The sequence below is a fragment of the Heterocephalus glaber genome, unplaced genomic scaffold (assembly GCF_053883595.1).
Source record: "Heterocephalus glaber isolate CG9 unplaced genomic scaffold, H.glaber_assembly_v1.0 deba00000937, whole genome shotgun sequence".
In the NCBI taxonomy this organism is placed as follows: Eukaryota; Metazoa; Chordata; class Mammalia; order Rodentia; family Bathyergidae; genus Heterocephalus; species Heterocephalus glaber.
The window spans coordinates 12,767,318-12,780,878 of record NW_028258173.1 but is presented as its reverse complement, the minus strand read 5'-3'; the positions used below and the strand labels follow the sequence as shown (position 1 = coordinate 12,780,878).

Genomic DNA, 13,561 nt, shown 5'->3' with positions numbered 1-13,561 from the left:
TCTGTCGTAATAGTTATTAAAGCCTGTGGTTATACGAACTTAAGGTGTTATATTAAATCTCTCCTTTCTTATGGGTATGGGGTTTTAGTAAGGAAACTTGCATTGTTGAATACATATATAGCTAAAATTTGTTTCTTGACATGACTTCAGAACTGTGACATGACTCCACCTAAAACTAAAAGCACCAGTGAATGTGTTTTTTTTTAATGTAAAAGTTCCGTTTTGTGATTTTAAAAGTTGCCACTAGATGGAGAGATTTTTAAAATCATCTTTATTAATCTCAGATCAGTTCCTTTCATAGATGCATTCTGTATTTGCAAATCTGCTTACTTAGATTTATTTGTAACCCCAAGCTACTATAATACTTATAGAGTGTTTTTTTCAAGGACCTGAGCAGAGCAATGAAGTTTGAGTCTCCAGTGAATGTCTTCCCAGCTGAGGTTGAATCAAGGGGACATTCAGTCTTCTGGTTTCAGCTCTGAATAAGTGTCATTTTCTTGGTCTTTTTAGTGGCACATTATTTTTTTGTGTTTTTTGTTCATGATTTTATTTAAAAGGCCTCCAAGTATAGGGATTAGGTGTTGACAGGTGTTCCTAACTCCAAAAAAGCTGTGGTATACCTTATGTAGAAAGTACGTTTATTAGATAAGCTTTGTTCACTCATAGTGCTGTTGGCCATGAGTGCAATGTTAAGGAATTGGCAATATAAAACAAGTTGTCTTTAATACATAAAACAAAACTTGTGTATTTATGGGTTGGCCAAACTGAGACTGGAGACTACCAGGGACCTGGGATTTCCTGAATTTCCCCTAGGAGTAGTGATTCAGTATTTGCCAGTTCAGTGTCTGACAATTTTCTAGGCCATATGTAGGAGAATTAACTTTTTTTTTGTAGTCTTCAGACTCACATCATCCTGATTTTTGAGAAGGGTGTAACAAATTCCCCCAACGCCTTCCTCTACTAGTTCACATACTGTATTGTTTGCTGTTAGTGGTAACGTGAAGTTTTCACCGAGTCAGGAGAATACGTATTTATTTCAAGGGAAGTTGAGCAATGGTTCAGAGTAAACAAGTTGGAAGAACTTTGGTAGTTCTAAGAATGGAATGTTTTAATTTCTGGTATTTTTGACAAATGATGATGGTCTTAATTTTGTTGTTAGTAATAAAATGATGGAATATTGAAGATAAGGTATATATAGACATGACATATCATAGTCAAATTCAGTTCTATTTTATTATGTGAAGTATAGCAAAATATTTATGTGCCATTTAAAAGCTAGTTTGTGGTCATTGAAGTGGCTCGATTTGAGATGGAACTGTAATTTATCTTCCTGAGGCTCTGGTTTGAAAGTCCCAAACTCCTTTGTGCTTTTCTTTGAATGTCTGCTAGAATATTTTTTGCTCATTTTTCTAGATGTGATTTCCTGGCTTCTCCACAAGACAAAAAAATGACTTGAAGTAGGAGGCAGTTGATGAAGGGGAAGCCCTGAGCTGCAGTAGAGCTACCTTAGCTAAAAAAGTCTCTGGGATTAACTTGTGCACGACTGGGCTGCACATGTATGTTCAAGCTGGTGGGAATATGTTAAGGTTACTCTGTTAAAGAGGTGATTTTTTTTCATTTTAAGCAAACATACCGAGTCATAAATTGAGTTGTGTTGGATTTTTGTATTACAGTGGAACACGTTGGAATGAGTCTAAATCATTAGTGATTTCAGTTAGTGTCTCTAAGCCTTAGTTGTCTTCCTCACCTGTCCAAGGTAGGGTGGTTTGTATGTGTATTTAGGTGGATTGGAAACCTGTATATTGATTCTGTACTGTAGGTAAAGTTCTCTGCACAGGATAAGGAAGGACTCAGTGTGAATGGTGATGATGTTATTAGGGAGAAATAAATATCAGGGGCAAACCAGGATGGGTCAGAAGTACCTATTGTTATTTGTTCGACTGACTGGACATTCTACAAAAGTAGTAGGTGATACTTCTAGTTCTTAACTTTTTTCTCTCTTTAGTGATAGCTTTTTCCTGCTCCCCTCTCACTTCCCGTGTTTGGGCCTTGGGTCTTATCAGAAGTTATCTCTTGAAATTATTTTTACCTGTTGACTAATTAGTCCATGGAATGAATACATTCCTGTCATTGGAATTTCAGTCATTAATTATGGAATAAGAAACAAAGGTTCATGTTAAAAAGGTTTTAGATGTTGGCAGTCTAAAGAGATGATAAATAGGAGATGGGAATCTGCTGTCCCTTAAGGGAAGGATGGAAAAAAACTTGATTCAGTCCTTTCTAAGCTAGCATGAAGGGGAGGGCTGTGCCTTCCCAGCTATCCCTGCTCTTATGGGTAGGTGATGACAGTTCTGGGGTATCTGGGAAAAGGGCTGTGGCTTATGGGCTCTGGTAGGCGCCAATCTAGGCTCATATACCTGATAGGCCCCACCCATGCTGTCCTGGCCTGAGCACTCCCTTTGTTTTCCCTCTGTCACAATTTACCCTATTGTTACTAACTACTCATTTTTGGTATACTTAATGTTGTTTCAGTTGGTGTTTAATACTCTTCAGGTTCAAACACCGCTTATCTGACATTTAGAACAAATTCCTAATTTATAGCTATCTTCTGTGATAGTGTTTCTGAGAAATTACTGTAGGACTGGGCAGTGGAGATTACTGTATTCAGATTGGGCCAGTGATGAGCATATAAAGAGAAAGTGTGAAGTCTGAGTTGAACCAGTTTGATCGTTAACCATTGCAGATTTTGAGTCTGCTTGAGGTATTCCAGAAGTTTTATCTGGACCAGGAGTTATCCTTTACTTGCAGATACAGTATGGACCTGGAGGACAGTCAGGTACTCACTTGGTGTCCTTTTATTTGACTGTTAAACTCCTGGGAACAGGGCTTCCAGATCTTCCAAGCCTGACCCATATCCAGATTTCCAGGAGGGTAGTCTGTAGCCTTGATGGAGGCAGTGCTTTCTGGGAAAGATGGAGCCAAGGCAATTCACTATAGAAGCAGCTGTCTTTACCAAGGGGTAAAAATCAAGCTGAGTGGATCCCACTTGTTTCAAAACATGCCCTGCCTCCTTCCTCCCTGAGCTAGTATTTCAGCCTCCAGGACTGCAAGGTGGAAGTGGGGAAGCGTTGGTCTGCACTCCAGAGTCCACCACTGGCTCCAGTATCCGTTGTGAAATTTGGCCCTGCCAGTGCTTAGCTTGTCAGGTTAGCCTGGCCCGAGTCTAGGGCTGATTGCTGGGCTGGGGCATCAGCTATGACACTCTGCTCTCCGAGGGTCTCTATGCAGCCCTGCACTGTCTTGAGGATGATCTGGAGTCTTCGGTCCAGGGCCAGGAGGTGGGGTTCTGTGAGGACAGGGCTGAGCTGGTCTTCTAGCAGCGACTCTCGCATCACATCACTGAGTCTGTAGTCGGCCTGGGCCAGAAGCTGCAGGTGCAAAAGTGTTTTCCTTTTTATCCTAAGAAGACATAAGTCATAGGAACCAAATAAGCAAATATAAGGACACTAAGCTTGTTTTTGCCCTGTCCTCACCAATGGCTGTTGCAGCTGGTATCCTTAGAGTCTACATCTCCATTGACTTCTTTAGCACATTTTAATGAAAACCATGTAAAATAAAAAGGGAATGAATAAAAGTGATAGGCTTTTCCCTAGTAGCTTTTTCATCAAGAGCCTCCTGAGCCTTTTGACCTCACCCAAAACATCACCCATGGTGATGCTAGGCCACATGCATTTGCTTTGACATTGATAAATGAAAACTGAAGTGATGGCCCAGGGTGGTGGCACATGCCTATAATCCCAGCACGCTGGCTGAAGCAGGGGAATTGCAGCAAGTTTGAGGCCAGCCTGAATTACAGAGCAAGACCCTGTCTCAAAAAGCTTAAAACCCCCCCCAACAAAACCTGAAGGGACATACAGGGTTTTTAAGGCCATTTTAAACTAATGGGAAGAAGGTGCAGTAGATGAAATGATGATGTCATCTTAAAAGTCAGCCTCCACATTGTTTCTTGCTAACTTTATGTTTCTTTGTGTCAGATCCTAAAATCAGAGGGACAGAAATGGAGTGAGGTAATTTTGCCTTTAGGGTTTTGATGCTTTTTATGCAGGAATAAAGTACTTAGACCCAAGTATAAATGTCTTATAGTTTGATTTTTGCCATAACCTGCTCCTGCTATCCTGTTCAGGAGGGTGGAAGGAAGCAGGAAGGGAGACACGTTTAGGTTAACCCAAGAAGTTGATTAAGAATGTTCATGTTCTGAGTTTCCCACTGGAAGCAAACAGGATGGTTTTGGTAGGTGTGAATCACTATTTATAATTAGCTCTGGATGCTGTCATTGAGCAGGTGGACAGTTTCACAAGCCTGCTGAAAATGCCAGAGTGTAGAAGTAGGTTAGATGTCCTCCAGGGAAGTGCTGGCCAGGTGAATGCAGTAGGACCTTTTAAAAATTTTTTAAATTTTTTACGTTGTTATATTTGTTTTGGGGAATTGGTACATGTTTTGATCATTTTCAGTCCTCTTTTCCTCAGTCTCTTCCTTCCCCTCGTCAGTGCTTTCTGTGTGACCCAGACTTACAGGACTAATCAGGACTTCACTCAGATGGTGATCAGATATTTATGAGCCTATGTGAGTGCTGGGTGAAGCAGAGATCTGATTAGTAATATCAAGGGCCATCAGGCTCTGCAAAAGTGGGTGATTATATCTGACTGGGTTATAGATTCAAGCTGGCTGCTGACAGGTTTAAAAAGACTAGATCCTAATGCATTTTTATACTGAAGTTTGAGAAAGTGAGGTGTTGCTGGGGAAATTTCAACTGTGTAAGAAATGAGGCAGTTCATGCCATTCTACCTACCCATATCCTAGGCCGCTAGTGAATACCAGAACTTGGTTGCAGTGCGGTGAAATACCCCAGTTCTCACTTGCCCATGTGACCACCCTGCCTGAACACTTACATGCAGCACTGGGAGAGAGGTGACAGGATAGAGAGTTCGTCACGGCAGTGTCGTCCGAACCTAAGAGAAGAAACAGGTTTCATCAAGCAGCGTCTTTCTCAATCAATGGGCTCTCTGCTCCGCTTCAGCTTTTTTTGAATCAGTGGTTAGAATAAAAATGGCAGCTGCCTTTCGTACTGCTTTATCCTAAGTCAGGTCACAGAAGCTTATTGGTTAATACCAAGCAGTCGTTCCTTCATTCCCCAACTACAGAGGGTCATCACTGAGGATAAGCAGTATACTGATGAGGAAAATTCTAGAAACCCTAACCTGTTTCATGAGAATCAGTGGTACGCAGCAGAGATCAAGAGAAAAAAAGCAATTGGGTAAGTAGGACATGAAAGAGATGGAACATAACAGTGCAGACCCTCTTTCTTGGGGCCTCTCGTTTTCTCTGAGCAGCTGCACAAAGGAGCATGGCTGGATAGGGGACAGCTGGGACCCAAGTGCTGTCACTTACCCTCTGGCATTGTCAAGGTGAAGAAGGAATCCATCATCCCCGAATTTGGTAAACATCTCATAATGGTGACGGTCCATATTTCCTGTGAAGGAAGAGGTCAGAGATCCAGTAGGGTAGGGGGAGAGAAGGCCCTGATTTCTGAGTTCCCCCGGGAATGGAGGCCTGCCAGGAGTCCAGAGTGAGGAGCCTGAACCCGGCCACGACTGGCATTTCCAAGGCTTTCACCCTTAGCCAGGGTCACAGAAATGTGCCATTGTGCCTCTTGAGCATATTGATGTTGGCTTTGTTTCGCCGACACCCTCAGCTTGAACAACAGACGTGGGCTGCCTTCCTGAGGAGGATGGCAATGAGCTGTCTCTTTAGCTCTACGCAAGTGGGTAGGTCGTGTGTGGCTATGTTTCCCTCCTTAGCCTTTCCTGGTTCCTGTGGGCTGGAAGGTGGAATTACTGGTCTCCCAGGCCGAGACCTTGCCTATAGGACCCTCCCACTGTTGGATATATTCACTGTGCACTTTCTTACCCTCCTACCTGGGTTCCTTCACTGGGTGAAGGGAACGTGATTTTAAAACTGCTCGTGCTGGTGGCAGGTGCTGGGTCTGCGTCACCAGGGACGAGAGGAGAGTGCATGTACTTCTGCCTACTTGGGCCGCCTCCCCTGCTGAGCTGTGGGAAGTACAGGTTGTTCACGCCTCCTGAGGTGGGCGGTGCCAGGCCCCCGGAGTTCCCAGCCACACAGCTGAGCCCCCTGGGCCAGGTGCCCCGAGCCTGGGGACCTACCTATCAAGAAGTCGAAGATGGCCATGTCGATGATGTCGAGGAGCCGCTTGCCGCTATTGTATGGGTAGATCTGTTTCACTGTATCACAGTAGAGGGGGTTGATCTCCCACCTAGGGATGACAAGAAGGCCTGGGGCTGGAAGAGCCAAGATGGTAAGGTGTGGGGCCCGCCCTGCGCCTTCCCCTACCCTGCTGACTCTGCCCTGGGCTGGTGACAGCTTCGCAGGATGCCAGTGTAGCTAGGCCCGTTCAGGAGGACTGGGCATGGACATGGTGTGTGTGGCGGGTGCCGCAGAGACCCCATGGTGAGAAGTTCTGAGTCCTCCACTCTGGGTGCTGGGCTGAATGAGGACCCTGAGGCAGGCCGGGGGAATGTGGTGCTTTGTCTCTGTCCTGCTGCTTTTGCACTTCTCTTACCCTGGCCTTCCGGTGCTCTGCATTCTTCATAATCCCCACGGCCATCCTCTGTCATCTCATCCCACATGTTTCTCTGCCTACAACGCACCCTTGCATCTTCACAGATTGTCATATCCCTCAAAGAACCTCCTACTTCCTTGTCTTTCTGCTATGCTTGAAATGGACAATGGACTTAATCACTCCAGTCAACTAATCCTGGGTGCCTAGGCCCTGAGGATACAGCCAGTAGATCCTTGGCCTCATGGGTCTTGCTCAGGGAAAGCTGTGTTCCTCCTGCAGTTCCCTTTTGCTTCTCTGTTACAGAAAATACTGCCCTGTCTATTCATAATCTGGCTGTTTGTCTTTCTGCCCCATTAGACCCAGGAGGTTCCTGAAGAGATAACTGATGCCTTTTATTTCTATGTTCCCTAGCACCTACTGGGCTCTTCATAACTGAATAAATGAACTAAAGGGAGAGAACACTTCCAGTCCAGCTGGTCCCAGCATTAGCATGAAGTGAGAGAAGCAGCTTTTGGGGGTCCAACTATGGCCCCTCTCGTGGACTGGATTGCAGGCCCATTAGCGTGGAATTGTGGCCAGAGTGCCAACTCACTCCTCTTTTCCTGCCAGCGAGTAGGAGCGGATCCAGGGGCTGGGCACAGACAGCCTGGGGGCCAGATTGAGAGACGGCAGGAAGGCAGACAGCGAGCCCTCCAGCAGGTGTGGGTTGCCACAGACAGCGTATTCAGTCTTGCACATATACGGACACTTGGCGAAGAAGCACACGTTGCTGGCTGGAGGATGAGGGAGGAGAGAGAAGTACATGGTGAGGCAGTGTGCCCATTGTCAACATTCAGCAGTGGTCTGACCTCCTGCATTAGGATGGCAGATGCTGTCATCTGGTTCCTGGGTCTAGGGCAGAAAGACAAGTAGCCAGATTTGGGATACACAGTGCATTATTTTCTGTAACAGATGCACACAAGGAATGGCTTCGATGCATGCCATCTTTCTGCCCCAAGAAATTCCTTAGGATCAGGGTAGGGAACCCCAAATTCCCAGCTTGGGAAAATGCAGAAGGGAACCTTGCTATTTCCAAATGTGGGCACTAGGGAATGCTGCTAATCTGAGCATCCTGAGTACCGGTTTTCACATGTCTCAGAGCAGAGAAAGTGTGGCACCCGGTTTCTCTGGATCCTATCCACGTGATTTGAATATTCTTTGTTACCAAGGATGGGATAATCTCTGGTTCCAGGGAGGCCAGCATTGTAGGTTCAGTGCCCACATAGGCTGGCCGGCCTCTCACACACTCCCTTTCCGGATCCAGAGTTCATCTTGTGTTAATGCTCAGACAGACCAGGGTGGGAGTGTCTGGCAGCCTCTGCCATCCCAATAGTGCATGTGCAGGGGGTCAGACCGCTGCTGAAGGTGACAGTGGGTACACTGCCTCACCATGTACTTATACTAAGAATATCGCTCTGGTTTGTACTCTACCTGGAGACACAAAGAAAACACTCTGCAAGATTTCATTCTTGGTGACCTCTAGGATTTCCTTGGTGACATTCACTAGCCTTCCCACTGTTGGTGGAACCCGTCGGAAGTCAAGAATCCTGAAAGAGAGGGAGCCCTGTCAGAATAAGGATAGTCAGGGAGGGAGAAGTCCTGTCCCGGGGCCAGCACTCGGAAGAAAAGGCTGGTGTTCCTGCCATACCCAGCAGTGGCTGCTGAGGGCATCTTCACAGGGCAGAGCTGGTCAGACCCCAGCCTGAAGGGGCAGAGAAGCCATGCTTACTCCATCAGACTCCTGTGCAGGCCTTGCCACCCTCCAAGCTGTTCTTGGTCAGTGCTTCTCAGACTTAAATGTGCTTAAGAGTCACCTGGGGATCTTGTTCTGACTTAGGGTAAGGCCGAGAGTCTGCATTTCTAGAAAGTTCTTGAATGGTGCCCATGATAGGGATCCAAAGACCACACTTTCAGTAGCAGTGAATGAGCAAATAGGAACGTGGAAGTTTAGGGTGTGCTATCACCTAACATCGTCACCTTAAGACTCCTTGGGTAAATGGGACTGGGCAACTTCTCATTTTCAAATCGGGAATAGAACCAAGGGCAGTGTTACAGCCAAGGTGGCAATGTGAGCGGTATGGCAGGGTTCGTTTTCTTTATAAATGTTCATTTCATTACATTAGAAGGCCTTGTGTTCTTTCATCTGCGGGTTGTAGGGAGTTTGAAGGCACGACACTGAGGTTCGGAAAAGAGAAAAAGCCAGAAGGAACAAATGCCAGGAAGTTCTAGCTGAGAGGGTCTGTCCAGTGGCCCCTCCTGGGATATTGGCCTTTAGGGTTGACACCATGTCCTGTGGGGCAGACCCACCTGTCCAGATGGAAAGCTGCGATCTCAGCATTGTGTCTCTGAAAGTCAATGAAATAGAAGAAGTCTGCGGGCGTCTCCTCATCTCGCTGCTGTCTGGAAGGAAGGAAGGAGTCACGCCCTGGACTCAGACTTCAGCTGTGAGCCTGAGAACAGAGCTGAGAGGTGGCAAATCAGGAGTGGCGCATGGCTCCCTGGGCGAGGAGGAGACATGCAAAGTAGGAAGAATCAGGCTTCCTGCAGGACATTGTGCTGTAGGCACCACCAATACCAAGTTTCCTACTTCAGCTTTCGGAACAGTGGCAGATGCTTTTAAACATCCAGCAGTTGCAAGGAAAGAAATGCAGACATTCTTTTGCAGATGTAAACTGAAGAGAGAGAGGGTTGGTTAGCAGAACCAGAGCCCTTGCAGACTTAGACACCTCGAGATGAAGAAAGGTGGGTGTGAGCCAGAACTTGGTAATGGAGTGAAGTTGAGCATGGCTGAGGTTTGAACTGGGAAATTCTGGGTCTTTGGGTGGTTTGGGGGAAACATGGGGCCACTCCCTCATAGGAACTAAGGTGAGTGGTAAGAGTGGGCCCAGCCAGAGGGTTGAGGGAGGCTGGTGTAGAAGATACTGATTTAAATACACTTTAAAAATCACTAATGGATTCCTGAAAAGCTGGCCTGCCAGAGTGTGGCAGGCTGGCTGGGTATGGATGTTCAGGAAAGTGCTTCCTAATCATTAAGACATTGTGGGGCGATTTCCGGCCTCTATACTGACTTTGTCTTGATAATAAACATAGAAGAATGGTGATCTTTGAGTGATTTTATAATCCACTGTGTGGAATTGTTACAAAGGCTGCAAAAGCAATGTAAATAAACATAATGTGGCAGAGAGCCGTAAGCAGCACCCAGAGCCGCATTGTAATGTGTGCTTTGCCAAGAAGACAAGCTGGTCCCGAAAACCATGGCGAGTGGCTGCCAAAAGTAGAGATTGCATTTCAGAAGGTGCAGACACACGTCTGGGATGGCCTCCGTGCCTAGTCCTGACTCACTTCTCTTTAGCTTCAGCAAATTCTGTGCCAGCAACAGCAATCTCTGTTCCCATCACGTTTTAATTCCTGAATTCCATCCGTAAGAACACATAATCTCTCAACACCCTTTGGGTTTGCTAAGATGTTGTTTATTGTATGGCATATAACAAAAGTGTTTTTAAATTTGAAAACTGTTTTAGTTTACATCTATGCTTCTTATATTCTGAAAACACATTTGTGCAGTGGATTGTATGGCATATTTAAAAGCATCCCCCTTATGTGAAGAATGTACATACAGTATCCAAAGGTAAATTTTTACTTTCCTTCTGTAATAGAGAACAAATGCTTTTCACTTTAAATTACAGAAAAAAATCGCAAGATTTTTTTAAAAGAAATACATTTCAAAATGATACTATATTTGATGTTTTGGACTCGATCTTATAAAATTGTAGATGAAACTACCTAGTTAGCATAATAGGTAAGATTATGATTGATAATAAGATTACTCTTATTAACAAGTGGTGGAGACTTTTGCATTACACTCAGAGGGGTATGGGGAGAAGTGGGTTAGTTTGAACAATTTTTACTAGTTTGTAATTGCCTGGGCAGAGTGGGGGTTTAGGTTGTTCCTTGTGTTCCTGCATTTTACTCCAAACATAACACCCTAAGGTGGTTCCTTGCTGATATGTGAATAGTGAAAGTGGAGCTCATCCACTCCATAGTCACTTCTGGTGTGTATAATTTAGAGACATCCTTATGTACCGTATATGGCTTTTGCTCTAGAGTGTAATTTATGGATCTGGTAATTTGTGGTGAACATGCAGACTTACCATGACACTTGTGTTAATGACATCCTTACCATGACATTCTTGTTAATGTCTCATGTTCCCACATCAGTATTCCTTGCCTCTAACTGGTGCTCTCTTGTGAATATACAATAAACATATATGACTATGTGTGGCAATAAATTTAAGACTATATTTCCAGAACCTTGGTGGTGGCTCTCCTATTCAGCTGGGCATCCTATCAAAGAGGAGCTGGGGATGTTCTTCTGTGTGAAGGCCCTGAATTCAATCCCCAGTACCACAAACAAATAAAAAGCACACAATTACTCAGGTGGCTGAGGCAGGAAAGAGAATCACTTGATCCCAGGATTTCAAGCCCACCTTGGTCAAAATAGCAAAACCTCATCTCTTTAAAATAAAATAAAATAATTTCACTGATTTTAATTGCCTGAATCTAAGAGGAGATCCCTCTCAAAACTATCCCTCCAGAGAAGTAGTCTTTGTATATTCAAGTCCTTGTTTTGTTTCTCAAATGATGGAGCCACTCTTAGTGACATTACTTTGGTTGAGATAGATTAACCTGAAATAATTTCTGTTGGTGTTGGTTTTATTCTCTGATGGAACTGGCTAAAACAGGTTGTTGGGGGAGGGAATGGGACAAGATTTTACTATTTGGTTTCATACTGACTCGAAGTTTGACTCTAGCAATGATGATGACTGATGTAAAAAATTGTGGCGAGTGGAACGTGTGCATGTAGGGAAAGGGAATATTTGTAAATTTATAAGTTGTTTTATATGAAAATCCATTGTTTCTTATACAGCTTTGAAAAATTCTTTACCTGAAAACAACATTTTAAATCTTTTTTTTTTTCTTTTTGTATCTGGCATCAAAATCAAGACCTTGTGCTTGCAAAGCAGGCGCAGTGCCACTGAGCTACATCCCAGGCCCTGAAGACAACATTTTAGAGGAATACGTGACTTGGGTAGCAGGAGCCCCTCTTGTGGTTCTCTCGCTCGTGTGTGTCATATCCAGGGGGAATATTCCAGTGGGCCAAAATAGGGGAACCCTACTTTAGAGCACCCCAGTCTGTGAGTTTTCTGACCCTTTGGGTGCCAGAAAACCACATGCACACATACACCAAGCTCTGTCTATAGGCTGATACATATCATTTCATATTGGGTACTACATACTGTATACTACCACATTCAGAGGTATGTAAGTTGCTACTGTTATGAATACAGTGTACGTTAATGTAGCCTGTAACTGACTTTATAGTAGCCTTTGTCCATTGTCTAATTTTTCAAAACACGAATTGTCAGATAGAGGTCTGTAAACTTTTTGATGTAAGAAAGAGAGTGCTAGGCCTGGAAAAGAGTAGAGATCATTACAGTGGAAGGGTGTGAATTTAGCAGGTCAGATGCCTGGCTTTGAATCTTGGGTCCCCTGCTTGCAGCTGTGACAGTGGGAAGAGCTGGCTGTCTGGAGCCTCAATGTCCTCGGCTCAACGGGGACAGAAAAGTAGCACTTGGCTCATGAGGTTGGAATGATCCGAAGACACAGTTCACGTACAGTGTGTGCTACAGGTCCTAGTAAAGATGATAAGGATCAGCTCTTACTGTTTTCCCTGCGACTATTACCATGAAAAACAGCTGTGTGCTTGGAGCAGAATGTCTTAAACAGTCTCCAAGTGACTGGGATGAAGATGTCAGGCCATGTTTGTTACTTTTGGGTCAAAGGTCCCCCAGGGCTGCTACACTAGGCATGGCGACGAAGAGGGCATCTCTTACCTCATGGGTTTGAACATGGCCTTCCCGAAGTCGGAGAACCTCAACACCAGCTTCAGGTGGACCCCACTGGGCTTCACAACTGGGAAGGTGAAGGGGGTGTTAACAGTGCTTCTGTCAGTCCATGAATGCAGCTGATTTCTTTTCTTATTTAACCAGACCTTAAAAACTAGGATTTGCTTCTCAAAGCAGGGTGAACTTCATGCTCTCAGGCCATGGAGGGTGTGTTTAGGGGCTTGGTACCTCTTCTGCCAGTCTGGGAAAGGGCAAATGATGCTGGGTTCCCCAAATAGATGCAGCCGAAAACCCCAAAGGATGTTACTAAGAAGAACCCAGCCCTCCCTCTTTGTGTTTCGATTGTAGCCTTGTCAATTCCGATTATGCCACTTGGTGTATTACACCTGTTTAACTATATCTCCTCTTATTTAAGACACTGCCCCTCGGCTGGGATGAGGGTTTGGCAAATTTGTGTGCCTCAGGTACAGTGGGTGCTGCTTCCTTCAGTTTGCCCCCTGTTCTTCACCCCATCTTGCTTCACTCTTCCAGCCCCGTTTAGAGCCCCATGAGGGTCAGGACAGTGTCTCACTCTGTTCTACAAAATGGCAAACGGCAGGTGCTGAACTAAAGGAAGGGGAAACCTGGGGCTTCCACACCACATCACATGTAGATATTTTTGATGTCTGTTCAGCGTGTTGAGGTAAATGTATGACTGGCCTGGGGGCTTTAGTGTCAAGCCCATCTGGAACCGGGTTTTGTTTTGTTTTGGTGGTGGTGCAGATTGAAGTGGAGACCTTATTCGTGCTAGGTAAGTATTCCACTGCTGAGCTGCATTCCCGGCCCTGCTCTTTTTCTTTCGTTTGTTTTTTTTAAAAATATCATTTTGAAGCAGGGTCTTGCTAAGTTGCCCAGGCTGGCCTCAGACTTGCAATAATCCCGCCTCAGCCACCTGTGAGGCTGCAATTACTGTGCACTTTATTCGTGGAGGCCAACC

At 45.0% G+C, this 13,561-nt stretch overlaps 1 protein-coding gene across 1 annotated transcript in view; it reads right to left on the bottom strand.

Annotated features, from left to right (window-relative positions):
- Positions 1–254: 254 nt before the first annotated feature.
- Positions 255–13,561, bottom strand: part of Fam20a (FAM20A golgi associated secretory pathway pseudokinase) — a 56,392-nt gene continuing 43,085 nt past the window's right edge. Inside the window, exons 4-11 of the mRNA XM_004870287.4 lie at positions 12,574–12,652; positions 8,987–9,079; positions 8,111–8,226; positions 7,233–7,413; positions 6,225–6,334; positions 5,449–5,530; positions 4,950–5,009; positions 255–3,459 (exon numbers count right to left, since the gene is read on the bottom strand). Of these exons, the coding sequence (XP_004870344.1) occupies positions 3,195–3,459; positions 4,950–5,009; positions 5,449–5,530; positions 6,225–6,334; positions 7,233–7,413; positions 8,111–8,226; positions 8,987–9,079; positions 12,574–12,652 (986 nt within the window). The 3' untranslated portion in view covers positions 255–3,194. The remainder of the gene's footprint in view (positions 3,460–4,949; positions 5,010–5,448; positions 5,531–6,224; positions 6,335–7,232; positions 7,414–8,110; positions 8,227–8,986; positions 9,080–12,573; positions 12,653–13,561) is intronic.